This window comes from Akebia trifoliata, chromosome 7, assembly GCF_017979445.1.
Source record: "Akebia trifoliata isolate Shusen 1 chromosome 7, ASM1797944v1, whole genome shotgun sequence".
NCBI lineage: Eukaryota > Viridiplantae > Streptophyta > Magnoliopsida > Ranunculales > Lardizabalaceae > Akebia > Akebia trifoliata.
In genome coordinates, this window is record NC_141381.1 from 32409796 (window position 1) to 32424936 (window position 15141).

General features: G+C 32.4%; 1 protein-coding gene and 1 long non-coding RNA gene across 3 annotated transcripts; one reads left to right on the top strand and one right to left on the bottom strand.

The window, feature by feature from the left end:
• Positions 1-1787: 1787 nt before the first annotated feature.
• On the bottom strand, positions 1788-4594 carry LOC147399150 (transcription factor MYB16-like). 2 transcript variants are annotated; one of them, XM_086448598.1, is made up of 3 exons: positions 4362-4586; positions 4106-4235; positions 1788-2864 (listed from the first exon to the last, which is right to left on the bottom strand). In XM_086448598.1, the coding sequence occupies exons 1-3, from the start codon at positions 4492-4494 to the stop codon at positions 2039-2041; spliced, it is 1089 nt and encodes a 362-aa protein (XP_086304724.1). In that variant the 5' UTR covers positions 4495-4586; the 3' UTR covers positions 1788-2038. The 2 variants fall into 2 exon arrangements, with proteins under 2 accessions (XP_086304724.1, XP_086304723.1); XM_086448597.1 differs by having other exon boundaries at positions 4106-4594.
• Positions 4505-4769, top strand: LOC147399151 (uncharacterized). The gene is made up of 2 exons (XR_015180100.1): positions 4505-4569; positions 4678-4769. It is a non-coding gene; the product is annotated as an uncharacterized LOC147399151 (long non-coding RNA).
• Positions 4770-15141: the final 10372 nt, after the last annotated feature.

The window sequence follows — 15141 nt, forward strand, 5'->3', positions numbered from 1 at the left end:
GTGCATGGGATATATGCATCTACACAACTCATTTCTTAAATTTTCCAAATTTACAAAATTGTCATGCCATCTCTTTTAAAACAACTAACTTAATGCATGTAAAAATGATAAAATTATTATTTTATCTGTCCATATAATTTCTAATCACAATTTTATTATCGAATGGCTGTTATATTACCGATCCAATATAAGGAGAATGCTAATCTCAACCCACGTAGCTAGGTTTAGCCTGACTAATATTGTTAGGTTTGCAACCTTACAAAGGCATCTAACCTGATCTATTAACATGGTTAAACTAGAATATTTCTTCTTAAATAACAAAATAATTATATTTAATTTTGCAATTATACTTTCTCATTTATTATCTAATGTTAAAAATGATTGATTCATGATGTGCGATGGTTACCATTCTCATATATTTTAAAAAAATGACTGACTCATAATGTGCTATAACCATACATCTTTTTGTCTTGGGATACACAACTGCACATATTTATGGGATGTGTATCCTGAGACAAAAATCTATGGCTCTAGCACATACCACATCAGGTGGGAGAGTCTGATTGTCATGACTCTTCAAAATATGCTACCACCTTCGTAGATAGGATAGTTTAGTGTCGAACCATGTTGGGCATGATAAACATCCAAAGATCGACATGGATTCGATTCTTGTAGCATAGATCACACTTTAATAACAGGCTTCTTGAATGAAAAGGAAAAATGGAAAATGGAAAAAAAGTGTCTCCTATTATTTATTTAGAATAAATTTATATTTGTTTTCACTATCTCCATTCAAATTACTTTGAGTTTTTCTTTTACTCTTTTGAGTCATTGAACTTGAATATTTATTTTTGTGGAGATTGTAATCAGTCTTTATAGAACATCCCCAAACCAACTCAATTAATTAACTTTCTCTATATTCATCACTTATTGAAATTATTCCTACATTCTTTTTTAAATATGTATTCGTTTCTATTTATCTTTTTTATTTATCATTCACGTGCCTCTTACATATATTCTAATTGTAAATTATCATATTTTTTTTTCAATTTTCCTTTTTTGGAGGATAAATTACCGTTTCGTGAATTGAATATAATGAAATGTCAATTCTAACTAACTATTCATTTTAATTCTCAAACCATGAAGAGCGAGATCACAAGATTTTTAAAGTGACTATCTCACTCACAGTTATAAAGTAACAAGATCGCTGGTCTCTTTATTTTTTATTCTTGAAGTGATAGTCTCGTTAATTTATATAGTGACGATCTCACTAAAAAATAATGAATTTGTACAATCGTCAATTTATAACCAACAAGATTGTTACTTTGAAAAAGAAAAAAATCAATGATCTAACTACTTTATAATTGCAACTTAATCATTTGAAAAGCCTGTAACATCGTTATTCTTATTTTGAGAATTAAAATGAATAGTGAGCCAGATTGAGAATTTTGTCAAAAGTTGATCATGTTTGGTGAAATTTCTCTCTCTCTCTTTTTTTCTTTTTTTAATGTGATTCAAATCTCATTTATGGGTTACCTACATTGATTGACCCGGAATTCTGAAAAGACACGTTAGATCGGGTTCGGGTTTGAGTTCCCTGATCCATATCTCCGTGGGTTGCGGCGTAGGTTAGCAATAAACCCTACTGAATGTCGTACGTTAGGAGTTGAATTTCAATTGAAACGGAGAAATAAATTGGAGTGAAGAATTCAGAAAGAACAGAATGCGACTTGAAACTAACAGCACTAAAGTCTGGTTCATAAATGCACCTCTTTTGGACAAAGTCATATATAAAACCCAAGTAATAACTATTTCTTGTTTTATACATTTATTACAAAGTTAGTTTTCCAAATCAAAGACACACCCTTAAAAAACCACACTATTCATTTCTTACTCCTTACTTACAATTAGGTTTCTCTTGTTCTACTTAATTACCCCACATTAAAAGCCTTAGTATAGACTTGAAAATAAAATAAAAGAGAAACATGGGACTTCACTGAGTTGACTCGGACGAGTTGGTTGATAATTTTGGAGCACATCAAGGGTGGAGGGGAGAGTCCAATGGAGAAGTGTTCATCAAGTTAAGTATGCTGTTCCAGTAATTTTTGTTCTCAAAGTCGTCACAATCAGCATTTTCGGAGGGCCCACTGCCTTTGGATGAATTTCGATCATCAGAATTATCTAGGAGAAGATCAGTGAAGCCATCGATGAAATTCGTTACGGGTATGGGTACGGGTACGGGTACGGGCTCGTTCGGGCCTTGCCCCACATATACCATGTCATGATGGGCTGTAGTCCATGACATTGAATTATCAGTCCTCTCTTTGTTTTCTGGAAATTGGTTCAATTTTCCATAGTATTTTAAATCTTCTTCACCTCCTTTAAATACTCCTTCACAAGTAGTCGAACTTGCGATGAATTCGATCGAAGAAGTCGGATTCTTGCCGAATCCAATGGTTGGGATTGGAATTGAATTCTCTGAAAAGCTCAAAGTAGAAGTTGGAGACTCAAGATCATTGCCTTTTGTTGACTTTGACGAGATTTCTTGCCAACCATTTGGCAGATTCTGACCCGAATCCGAACCTGACATGTTGAGTTGTTGTTGGAATGAATTGGAGCGTAGCTTGGACTCTCTGACCAATCTGGCTTCGGCTTCAAGTCTGGCACTCTCCCATTGAGCCATGTGACTCAGGTTGGCGTCGGTCTTGGATTGGCCGTTGATCAAGCTTAGGGCCTCACTTTTGGGCTTGTGGGTCACCGGGTCGATACCCATTTTGGCTAACCGTTTCTTGAGATGAGTGTTCCAATAGTTTTTTATCTCATTATCAGTTCTCTTGGGCAAGTGTGTGGCTATAGCCGACCACCTAAAGAAAAGACACCAAGAGAGATAAAAGACAATCAAGAAAGCTTAGAAAACAAGAAATTCCTAGAAACCATCAACTATAGCAGTGTTTTCAGGGCAGATAAAAATAAATAAATTAATTAAAAAAATAATAATAATGAGGGAGACCCAATTTTGAACTTTAGCTAAAATTGAAGTTTGTGTTAAAGGGTTATATTGAGTAGTTGAAAGCTACTAAGAGAAAAGCCATTACTTCCGACCTCAAATTACATTTAAGAGGTTGAGTCATGGTTTTAAAACTCATTTTGACATCTCGTCTGGTCCATGAACTAGATCGAGTCGTCTCGGAAGACATCTCGTTCAACAATGAGAAAAATGAACGCGGGTGGTTTTAAATCTCGTTCGATACAAGATTTAAAACCATGGGTTGAGTTGTAGTGTTAAAGCTATAATAGTAGTGAAAACAATTGCTATAGAGCCCATTAATTAAAGACAATGGATGTTGCATTTTGGTTCTCCATCACTTTATGAAGCAACATGCATGTTAATTAATTAGTGATTATGCCAGCAAAATACTACGTAGATTGTCACAATTAAGACTAATAGGATGAATTCATATATCACAGGCATTGCCATGTGATCGGTTTCTCCACCGACAATGGTGCCCAACGGGTCGGTCATGAAGAAAGATTTGGTGATGGTTTTATCATATTCGTTAGTGTCATCAAGTCTCAAACCAATGAGGCTAATTATAACAATTTGAGTACACCATCATACTTTCATGTCCCATACAATACAACTTTAATTTAAATCATCTTCCTCGAGATGGGAGTGAATAACCATTGACTTAGTATAAGTAGAAACTTACCTCACAAGACTCAATACTTGACCATTGCATGCGTCCACGTAAGCTTATTCTAATCCACACATACTCACACAAAAAGTTCATGAAAAATAAAGGATCTTAAATGAATTCCTTTTTATTGAAACCACTTGAAGTTGAAAATTTATTTAGAATTAAAGAAACTAGTAATTATGTGAAATTTTTTTTAAAAGAATACTAGTTAGTAATTCTGAATGATTTAAAAGACAACCCATAAACAAATTCTAGTGAAAGAAGAAGATAGATAACTTTCAGAGAAGAAAGAAAAATGGAAGGAAAAACCTATTTATAAGGATGATGATCATTATTGCTAATTTAAAGCGAAATCGAGAACCCATTAAGTTTCTTTAACTAAAATTATGTTAATGAAAAACAATCACCTGTTTCCTAGGAGAGCATGAAGTTGAATGATGATCTGCTCTTCCTCTACACTGAATTTTCCTCTCTTTATATCAGGTCTCAGGTAGTTAGTCCACCTCAGTCTACAACTCTTCCCACATCTTTGAAGTCCTTTAAACAACAACAAAATTCCATGAAGTCTATGACACACACACACACACAGATACACACACCAAAATAGAGAAAAAAAATAAACTGAGAGAAGTTCACTAATGTTTGAAGGGTGGTGGAAGTCACCAGCTTTGGCAGGCAAGACTCGCCAGCTTCCATGACCATGTTCTTCAATGTAAGCTAAGAGCTTCTGATCTTCTTCTGGTGTCCATGGGCCTTTCTTCAAGCCTAACTTCTCACAGCATGGAGATCGGCCCATATCAGCATGAAGAGAGAGAGAGAGAGAGAGAGAGAGAGAAGAAGAAGAAGAAGAAGAAGAAGAAGAGAGAGTGAGGTAGTAGAGGAGAGAGAGAGAGAGAGAGAGAGAGAGAGAGAGAGAGAGAGAGAGAGAGAGAGAGAGAAGAAGAAGAAGAAGAAGAGAAGAAGAAGAAGAGAGAGTGAGGTAGTAGAGGAGGGAGGGAGAGAGAGAGAGAGAAGTAATGAAGGAGAGAAAAAGAGAGAGTGAGGTAGCAGAGGAGGAAGAGAGAGAGAGACTGATAAATATAGAGATGGGCAGCCAGGCAGGGGAAGAAAGGTCAGCGACATAAATGGGATGAAAACTTAATTTTTTTATTGTTTTTAGAAAGGAACTCATGTTCATAGTTCATACCAAGCGTGCTTATTTAATGAGACCTACTACTACTACTACATACTACTTTTGCAGTGACCATTTAAACACGGACACGTAATGACTGTTAGCTTCACTTCTTCCTCTTTTTCTTAATAAAGTATTTTTATTGTAAAAATTCTCTTGGGACTCAAAAATATATACTTACCTTAATATCTATTTTATTTGTACTGTTTAATTAAATTACAAAGTAAAAAACATATAATAATTAATGGAAAATTTTTAATTCAATTAAAAAATTAGAGATAATGAATCCAAATCACATTCCTTATCGATTTATCTGAACCGTTGCATCAGTAAATAGTTTTAAATTTTCGATGAGATCTTTAATGCAATCTTATAGGCATTCATGATTTATTTGATTAAAGAAAAATTCAAACATAAATATGATGAATCTAGATCATGACCTCATTTCCTTATTCTAACCCATGATTTTACATTTCGTCCGAGACCAAGATGACACAGGGTAAAAAAAACTCATATTCAACAGTTCATGGCCATCAAATTTCATAAATTTGGATGGATCAATGTGTCAAATTTCTTTTTTCGATGGGAGATTTCAATAGGTTGAAATCGTCAAATTCAACAAGAAAACTCAATGGGTCAAAATTGTTGAAAATTTCAATTTTCATGTAATGTGACTCACTCAAATCCATATCGATATCATTGAACAATAAGATAGATATACACGGTGTCTCAGCCTTCACTTCATCTTGTGAGATGAACGAGATGATGCAAACGATATTTTGAAAATCGCAGTCGAGTCAATTGAGATTTTTTAGATTTTGATCAAATTATTATTATTTTTAAAATTTAAACATGTACTACACAAATAAAATATAGTTTTATGACTAAATGTCTTGTAACCAATCTTATTTTATTAACCATTTATAATTATCTTCACTTAAATATATAAATAAATTTATTATAAATCAAGTTAAATGATTTACCTTATATTCCATGGACTATAAAAGAGACGTAAACCCGAGTTTGAAACCATATTCTGAACTTCAACTTCTTGGGTTTGAGTTTGATGTTCTCCTACTTTTCCTTAGTTCGATGCATGGGATTTAGATGCTTCGGTGTGAGGAAGTACACGCCTCATATTTGGAGTCACCCCCAGCTTGGTAGTTTTCACCGCCTGTGCAGGATTGAGCCAGTTTACCATTACCCTAAACTATGGTTAATTTTCAGTAACCATGATTTGATTAGAGTAAATTTGTTGATTCAGACTAGCTAGTTTTTTTTTTATATATTTATTTTAAGGTCAACCATGAAAGGACCTAAGGTCCCGGATTGTACTGTTAAAGAGGACACTAGGGTCACCCTTCTTAACTCCTTTAATCCCTTATAGCACCTAATCAATGAAACACTGTTACACTTGTCAAAATCCTAACGGTCCACGTGGATATTTTTTCAAACTCCAAAACTTGATATGATATATATATTACTATTAACACAGTTGAAGATTAGAACTGATAATGAGGTCTTAACAGATTCATTAATATTCCTGTTTTAATCCATCTTACTAAAAAATTGATTAAGGATCTATAGTCTTACCTATTGGTTAGATTCCAAGATTAATGAAGTTGATCATTGATGATTATGTTATGATCACATGAATAGTTCATAGATTGTCAATGGCAGAATATTTGAATTTTTCATTGAGTATTCGATAACAAAATTAGTAATAATAAAGAAGTGGTAATCAAATCTTGTTTTTCCATTCCATTCTTTTAAACACAAGATTATAAAAAATTAAAAAATTAAGAAAATGAGAGTTTGGAAAAAATAGTGAAGATTATGAATTATTTGGATTAAAAGATTATGTAAATAATTTGTGAATTGAAACAAGTATAAAAATGGGCCATGTATGTTTTCAAAATTATTGTTCTGCAAACGTTTTAAAATACGAGAATCAATTGATGCATAAATGTTGAATGTAAGATTTCTCATTGATCAATGAAAATCCTAGAAACAAGGGAAAGAAAGAAAAAGTTGGGGAAGAGATAATTATTTTTAATTGGATAAGAAGACCTTTTTTTAAAAAAAAAAAGTAGGAGGGGAAACCCCTAGTAGTAGGAGAGTAGACGTTTCGTTTGCCTTTGCCTTTGATTGTGATAGTGGGGTTTCTCCATAAAAGAGCAATAAAATCATGAAAATGCAACCCACGTCGAGAAGGAATTCATGAGATGAACATTTAAAATGTACAAGGATATAAAAATAAAATCATGAAAGTGGTCAAACTACAAATATGAATAAACATATACAAATATGAGTATATGCACCTTTTGAAAAAAGAGTCGTGTTGGAGCGATCTCAAGATTGTACCTCATCTCACACATCCTGATGTGAAAGTGTGTTGGAATCATAAATGCTTTTTAACTTGTATTTCAGAGAAAATCATCTATGATTCCTACGCATTTTCACGACAAGATGTGTGATGTGAAGTACAATCTTGAGGTCACTTCAGCATTGTTTTTTTGATAAATACTCTTTATTTTAGTAAAATATCCTTTTAAATAACTTGTATATAAGACATGTATAATTTATATATAATACGGAATTTCCACAAATGCGTGTGTTTGTTTCAAAATAAATTATATGTTAATCTACTATTTTACTCATTTTTCAGGACATGGATGTTGAAATAAGTACTTTTTTCGGAAGGAAAATCAATCAAACACTACTGGAAGTCAGTAAATATATATATATGAGTGATCTACATGACTTCCAATTTAAAGCAATCGAGAAGTACAAAGTAAAGTCAGATCTAAAACTAGAACAATTAGACAGATCAACCACTTAGGAGATGAATGGGCGAGATAAGATTCCACCTTTTCATGGTGGATGTCTAGACACATATAGTTTCCCTAATATAGGTATCACTCATAATAACATTTATTTTCACAAATAAAGTGATGAGGCCTTTTGTTGGGTTTATAGTTCACAATAATTCCAGCTCAGACACCAATTTGATTTTGATTAGGGCATTAGATCCAAAATAAGTGGGTTTCCATTTATCTGATCGTGCAAAAGGTGTTATGGGTTTGATTACACAAATGATAATGATAATGATTTCTAAGTGTAAAAAAGTGATCATTCATACATCACATTAGGCCCTAATCATATCTTTATTGTTGAGTTTAGTCCCACATCGGACACTCCTTGTCTCTCTCCTTATAAGTTTCTGGTCTCTCTACTCATTGCCAATTGATTTTGAGTTAGACCCCCAAATTTATCACTTATTGAATAAAAAAATCGCATTGCTATCTTCATCCAAAGGTGATTGTAATAAACAAAGCTTTTGAAATCTCAATTAGGGTTAGGAAAAATCAGTAAGGGTGTGGTGGAATTTTGATGTGAATGTCAAATTTGCATCAAATTTAATCTCGATAAACCCAGTTTTGCCCCTTAAATATATATTTTCTCCAAAAGTCAATTGAACAATTCAGGTAATAATAATTTATGAGTGCTTTTTGCTTTGTATCTTGTAATGGTAGTACTATTTAATTTGTGAAAAAACATGTCGTAGAAGAAACAATTTTCTAATTTAATACTTTAATTTTCTTTTTAATATTTGAAAGTGACCATACATAATCATAATAATAGCATATGAAGTCATCTTCAGAGAAAATGTGTCTTTAGAAAAAATGAGAGATTAATTTCTTAGTGTTGACGAAGACCCCCTTCATTGTAACTTTCTCTTTCACAAACATTGATCTTTCACAAGAGTGAGTAAACCAAAAAGATACACTTGTGAGATGGTCTTTTCTACAGCTCCCAAAGCTCACTCAATGCTGTTCTGAGCCAAGGCGTATCCAAGTTGACATCGAACAAGCACAGGCTCTTCTTGTAAGTAAACTTGACAAGGAAAAAAGGATTGATGACAATATCTTATGTTGTGTAAGTCATGAAAATGGATATGAACAAGTTCAATGGATGCTTTCTTAGTTGAGGTTTGAGTACTTTCCATGAGAAAAAGTTGGTTATTTTTATGAGCCTTAAAGTAAGAGCAAGTGGACTTGAAACATGGAGGAATTACAAAGTGGTCCACAATATAAAAATTCCAATATTATTACTTGGCCAAGGTCTCCATGAAGTGTTTTATTATTTTTCATTATTGTTATTATTATTATTATTATTTTTTTTGAAAAATGAGTTTTATTGGTTTGAATTTCTACGTAAATTTTTTGAGTGACATGCAGAATCTTTTTTTTTTCTTCCTGAGTTATGGGGAGGATCAAGAGATATATCATAAACTTGATTTCTTGACATGTTGGTTTTAATGATCATGTTTTCCACGACTGGTTTTTTCTTTTTCTTTTTTGTTCTTTAAAAAATAAAAGAAAAATAATTGATTTCTTTAAATGCAATTCATAGTGTCCTATTATCATTCTTCACTGTAAATTGTATTTTAAGGGTTTTTTTTTTCAAAAAAAAAAAAAAGCAAATTCTTGGCGTAAAAATGGCCCTTAGATATATTTTCTAGGAAAATTTCCTCACCATGGAGATCAAAAATCATTTCATTTAGATATTTCTAGCCATATCAAAAGAGGATTGCAATTTATCTACAAAAGAGAGGATTATATACGGGTAACGGTTGCTCAGCTTTTTCCAAAAACCCACCATTATATTTGCAATTTGTTCGATGCAAATTACAGATTTAATAATGAACAAGTAATAATAAATTTTGGTAAGCAAATGTCGATTCACAGGGACAACGACCGATTCGAAACTTCTTTCAACTTAAAACCAATACAGATTTGAGTAACCAAATTAAAATAGATTTAGGAGAGATTATAGTTAAGAAAGAGTGAAATTAAAACAAAAAATGAAATGCAAATTAAATATTAGAGGGGCCAAATCCACCCTTGCAAGTTATCTCAATATCTTGACAGTTCTATATTTATCTCAATCCACACAACAAAGCCATTGTTCATCGATCAGAAAGTAAATCGATTAACTCTTTATGTGAATCAAATGTATACGAATCTTCAAATAAGATGAGATTATCAGATTTTTATCCTATGTTTGTCGCAGAGTATAATTAAGTTTGATCTCATTTAAACATGAATCATCAAAGTTAAAACATTATATATATGGTTTGATAATCCCAATCTTAAGAGTCTTCACAAAAGCACAATAAAGCAAAAGCAAAAGCAATAGAATTGATTAAACAAGATTAAGATAAACTCGCTCTGGCTACATTGACCTATCTATGGAGAGTCTAGCCGATCATCACAAGGAATAAATTACAATAAGATAAAATAGAGAAAGTAGAGTGGAGAAGATAATGAAAGTTTCTTTATTGCTTTTTGATTCCGAATGTCAACTTGAATTCCTTTAATTACACAACTTTGAAAATATGATGAAACTAAACTTATATTACAAGAAGAAAGAAAGAAGAAAAGGGAAGAGGGGGTTCTTCAGCTCTCACTTTACAAGAACTCTCTTTTTCATAAAATAAAAAATAATAGAGTAAAATTAGGAAGAAGGGGGAGAACCTTTTTCCTTTAAGACAACCCTTTTAATTTATAGAATTTTCTTTCAGGTTTTCAGATCATATCTGCTCTAGTTGCTACGAGACAACTCTATTAATGTGAAGGAAAAATAATCGAAAAGTTCTAATGCGGATCCCAAGGTTGTCTCCCTTGGGACCACTATGGCGCACTAATCCCTCACTATGACATGGTGATATGGAGGAATTGTGTCCTGTATTTTGGTTGTTTGATCCTACTTGGCTCAAGCATTGCAGTATTGGCTTTGTTTTTTTTTTCATTTGTCTCAGAATATTTGTCTTTTTACCTGCAATCAATAAAAATTCTTTAGTTTTGAAATTTTAAGATAATTTTTTTTTATTTCGAAAAATAACAATCAAGAATAGATAAACTCTCTGTAATTATGATCCCGAGACCTGATCACAAACCAAATGAGCTATAGGTCTAAGGCCAATCTAAACCAAGTTATTAATAAGAATAAGACGAAAACAAGTTTCTTAAGTTAACAAAAGTCTAAGTCTTGGTACCACGACCTGGGTTTTCAAAACCTGTCTTCACCTACTATTTATTGATCACTAATCTTGCTTATCTAGAGAAAAGAAAATGTTTAGAAAAAGAGGATTTATTGGAATGAGTTATGTAAGTTTGAAAGAAAATGGTTTTGTTACATTTCCTTTTCTATGGTCAGGTTGACCATCACTTTCCATTATTAGTACATAATAGATCTTATAACTTTCAAAAAGAAAAAAGAAGAGAAAAATGATTCATCTTACCAACTGCAACTTCTGAGATAAGATGTAATAGCCAATGTAGTAAATATAGAAGACAAAGACTCCTTTTTGACTTATAAAAACAATTGACTAATGAAGATCACCACTTAAATTGGGGCAATAAATCATGATAGAACAAAAAAACCATTTTGTATGATCTTTTAGTGTTGCACATGTTAGGTATATCATCTTCTAAAGCTTGTAATACAATGAAATAAAAATTATCGACTTTATTGTGAATCTGAAACAAAAAATTGATTGTTGTTGAAATATCAACCTAATACACAGGCCCTTGATGTGGAAATATTAAGTGTTTCACCTAAAGTTTCTCTCGAAGAGATGTTTAACACCATTAGATCACACCCATTTGAGGGGAGATTTTTTTTTTTGGAGGTATATAATCTATCACCTTGGCATTTGTTCTCGTTGTCTTATTGTACATCATGTAAGAAAAAAAAAAAAAAAGATTGAGAGAGAGATTCAACTACATACACCCAAAAATGTTCTTGGATCAAATCACTACTTCAACACTTGTGAAATCTATGTAGTTTTATTATTAGGGTGCCATAAGAAAATGTGGGAGTGGCAATACAAGTTATTGATTAAAATTATAAGGATATTTTATCACAAAAAGAAGTTATTGATTAAAATTATAAGATTTTTTTCTCACCACAAGGGATCTAACTGATCTTCCTGCCATATAAGTAGTCCAAACTCTTTGTAGTCCAAACTCTTTGTACTATGAAGGTTTGCATGATTGTAAGCAATTTATTTTCAGGAAAAATGAATTTGCTGTTTTGTTGCCCCGAAGAGGGAAATGTCAATAAGAGTGTTGGATATTAGCTTTGGGGCTTGGAACCGAGAGAGAATAACATTAGGTAGAAAAATCATTTTCCTAGGAGTGATGTTGGGAAATATCTTCCTATGAAGAGTAAGAAAGTCACTTTGGAGGAGCAGGCGAACGAATTTCAAAAAAATGCAGAAACCTACACTTAAAAGATAATATATTTTCCATGGAAAATATTTCTCCGTCTATTTTCCATTGGCAATCAAATAAGGCCATGATGGGTACTCAACCATCATAGGCATGTTGCCTCAGTGGTCCAATAATCTACAATTATAGGTCGTGATCTTAATGATGTTTGATTTAATGTACTATGATGTAAGAGAGAGAGAGAAAGTTCAATATTTTGAACCCAAGTAGGTGGAAGATCTAGAAAGAGGTAGTTAGGGTTTGAAATTAACAAGTAGAGGTTTCATATTTTCATTCATGTTTATTCCATTTTTTCCACAAGAGGCCATGTTTGAGTAGCAATTGTGGATGATACAGTGCCACCCATAGAAGCTAAGTGCCTAATAAATACCCTAATTTGTGAAAGGACAAAATTAATCACAGTAGAGGACTTTCCTAGAATCTAGAGCTGTGGTTACCATTCTGTCCTAATTGTAGTAGTTGAATCCCCTTCAATTGCTTATGACCTCGACTGATTTTTTGGGTTTGTTTGGAAACATTAAAACTTTAAGTCCAAACTTTGGCTTGATCCAAGTCAAGGTTAGTGGTTTGATCGTATTGATTTCAACTTTGAATTAGTAATGTGGTAGAGGAAATATGAGGTTCAAAGATTTAAACCTCGTCTACTTGAATTTAGGAGTTGTCATCATTTAAAGATTTTAAGGTGTAAATAAACATCATAAGACGAGTTTTAAAAATCTATTTTTTAAAGGCATGAATTGGCCAAAAGTGAAGAATTAAACTATTTTTTAAAGGATTTTTTAGTTATAAAGTATGCAACGTGTATGCATTGATAGGTGTATTAAATCAAGAATGCAAGTGGGTGCAAAAGTGTTTAAAATGTGTCCATAAGACATTGTTTTATTTGTATGCTTTGAATTTCAAGTGCTAATCCATGAGGATTGTCTTCTTTGACTCCTTGTATTTTTAAAATAAAAAAAGATGTGATGTGTGTAAAAGTGTATGCAAGCAAGGTTCCTCTTAAGAACTTATTATGAACTTATAACTTATAAAGGAGAGGTTCTCTCTCTCTCTATAATATTTTTATTTACTAGATTAAGGATTTTATATGAGCATAATCCTAATTGTAAACAACTTTGAAGTTGGTTGAATGTGTTATAATGCTTTGTAACGTTGAGGTAAATAACTTGAACCAAACTTTTGCAATGTTCAAACGATGTGTTTTAATCTATAATTAGGGTGTGATAAATAATTTAAGAAATCATATTTGAAATTTTTTTATTTTATAATGTATCTCCAAGAAGTAATTCTTGGATAAATTTTAGGGTTTGCAAAATAAAGTTTAATTTTTTTTAACCAGAATCCACTTTGACTAACTCCAATTTCTGATTCCCAGACAGGCTCAACTAATAACTCTTAAGTGGGTTGACAAATTCATCTTCTTATTTATGAAAATTTTAATCTTTCTATTGTGTGTGTGTGGAGGAGGATTTAGTTGAATGATACCCAAATTATTTTACAATAGAAAACTACATACTAACCGAGCCATTCTTAACTGTTCTTATACCAAATCTTTTTTGAATCCAATTATCAACAAGGGTTGCTGTCACTTGATTTGAGACGTGTTGCATACACTTCAGAACGAGACAATGGGTTAGTACCACATGCAAGTAATATATGGTCATTCGGTGTGTATGAATTCGTAGTTATGGTCCCTTCTAATGGTTTTGTTTGACTTTTCAAGAGATATTTTGGCCGAAGACAATCCAACAGGGTTTATTGAGATGGTATGAGGTGATTGGATTTGCTCTCCAGGTTGTGACTTCGAATCTCTATATGCCCTCCACAGGAATGTGGCTACTTACCAATCGTAACACTTGATTGAGTGGAAAGGTCTGTGCAGTCCCAAGGAGTTTAATTAGTCTCACCAAAAGTGGGGATATTTCTTGGGTTTCCCAAAAAAAAAAAAAACTTCAAGATATTGTGGTGTTGGATTGTTGATGTGGTAATCCATTTGGACAAACCTACTCTTAGTAAGGCTTAAAATCTTTACTAAGTCAATAAGGAAAATGTTTCTATTAAATAAATGGGTTGGGGATGTGTACAATTTTAAGACCACACACCAAAAGTCATTTATGGGACGAAATAGGGAGAGATTACAGCTAATAACATATTTGTTTAGCAGAAATTCAATTAAAACGACATGTCTCACACACGCGAGCATGCATATCATGTGTCGAGGCCTCCCTGTCTAGCTGATACAAAACCACTTTTTATCAAAAGCTACTAGTTAATAGTACCATGATAATTATTTCTCCACGGTTTAAGAGCTAATTTCTATGTAATTCCTTAATCAAATTTGTTATTGTAATAATGAAAGCCGTGTGATGCTCAAGTAATGGAATGATCATAGTTTTTCTTTGTATTTTTTTACAACTAAAATCAACTTTCTTTCAACCTCATTATTAATCCTAGTATATCAAATCATGAAGGATATTATGTAGAATTCTAAAAGTAAATCTTATAATTAATTAAAAATACCAAACAATGGAGTTTATTGGGAAGATCATTGTTACAACTTTCTAATAGTTCCATTCTTTTCACAAAACCAAAATATGTATTAAAAGTCACAAGGTTTCGAATCATTTTAAAAAAGAAGAAACAATTTCCTAATATAAGGGAACTCAATTTTTGAAAAGAACGAGAACATAGGATGTGTTAGAGAATACGATGCATTATATTACTGACACATTGTATTATTGTCAGTGTATCTCATCACAAATGGAAGGTTATGAGGAAGAATGACATACTTAGAATATATCAATTAGTATTTTCTATATTAAAAATGATTGATAAATAAGATATTTAAATTTAAAGTCCAGATCGTGTGCACCTCGGTGGAGGATTGAAACCCATCTCCCAAACCTCAATGCATGCCACCTAAGTCACAATTCAAGGAAAATTTGAAAGGAGGTATTTTAGGCTTTAATTTATA

What these genes read in the sequence shown, in the direction of transcription:
- LOC147399150 (XM_086448597.1), bottom strand. Translation starts at nt 4,494, where the DNA reads ATGGGCCGATCTCCATGCTGTGAGAAGTTAGGCTTGAAGAAAGGCCCA. An exon ending in CATGCTCTCCTAGGAAACAG is followed by an intron (nt 2,865 to 4,105) that starts GTGATTGTTTTT and finishes TCTTTTCTTTAG; the next exon opens with GTGGTCGGCTATAGCCACAC.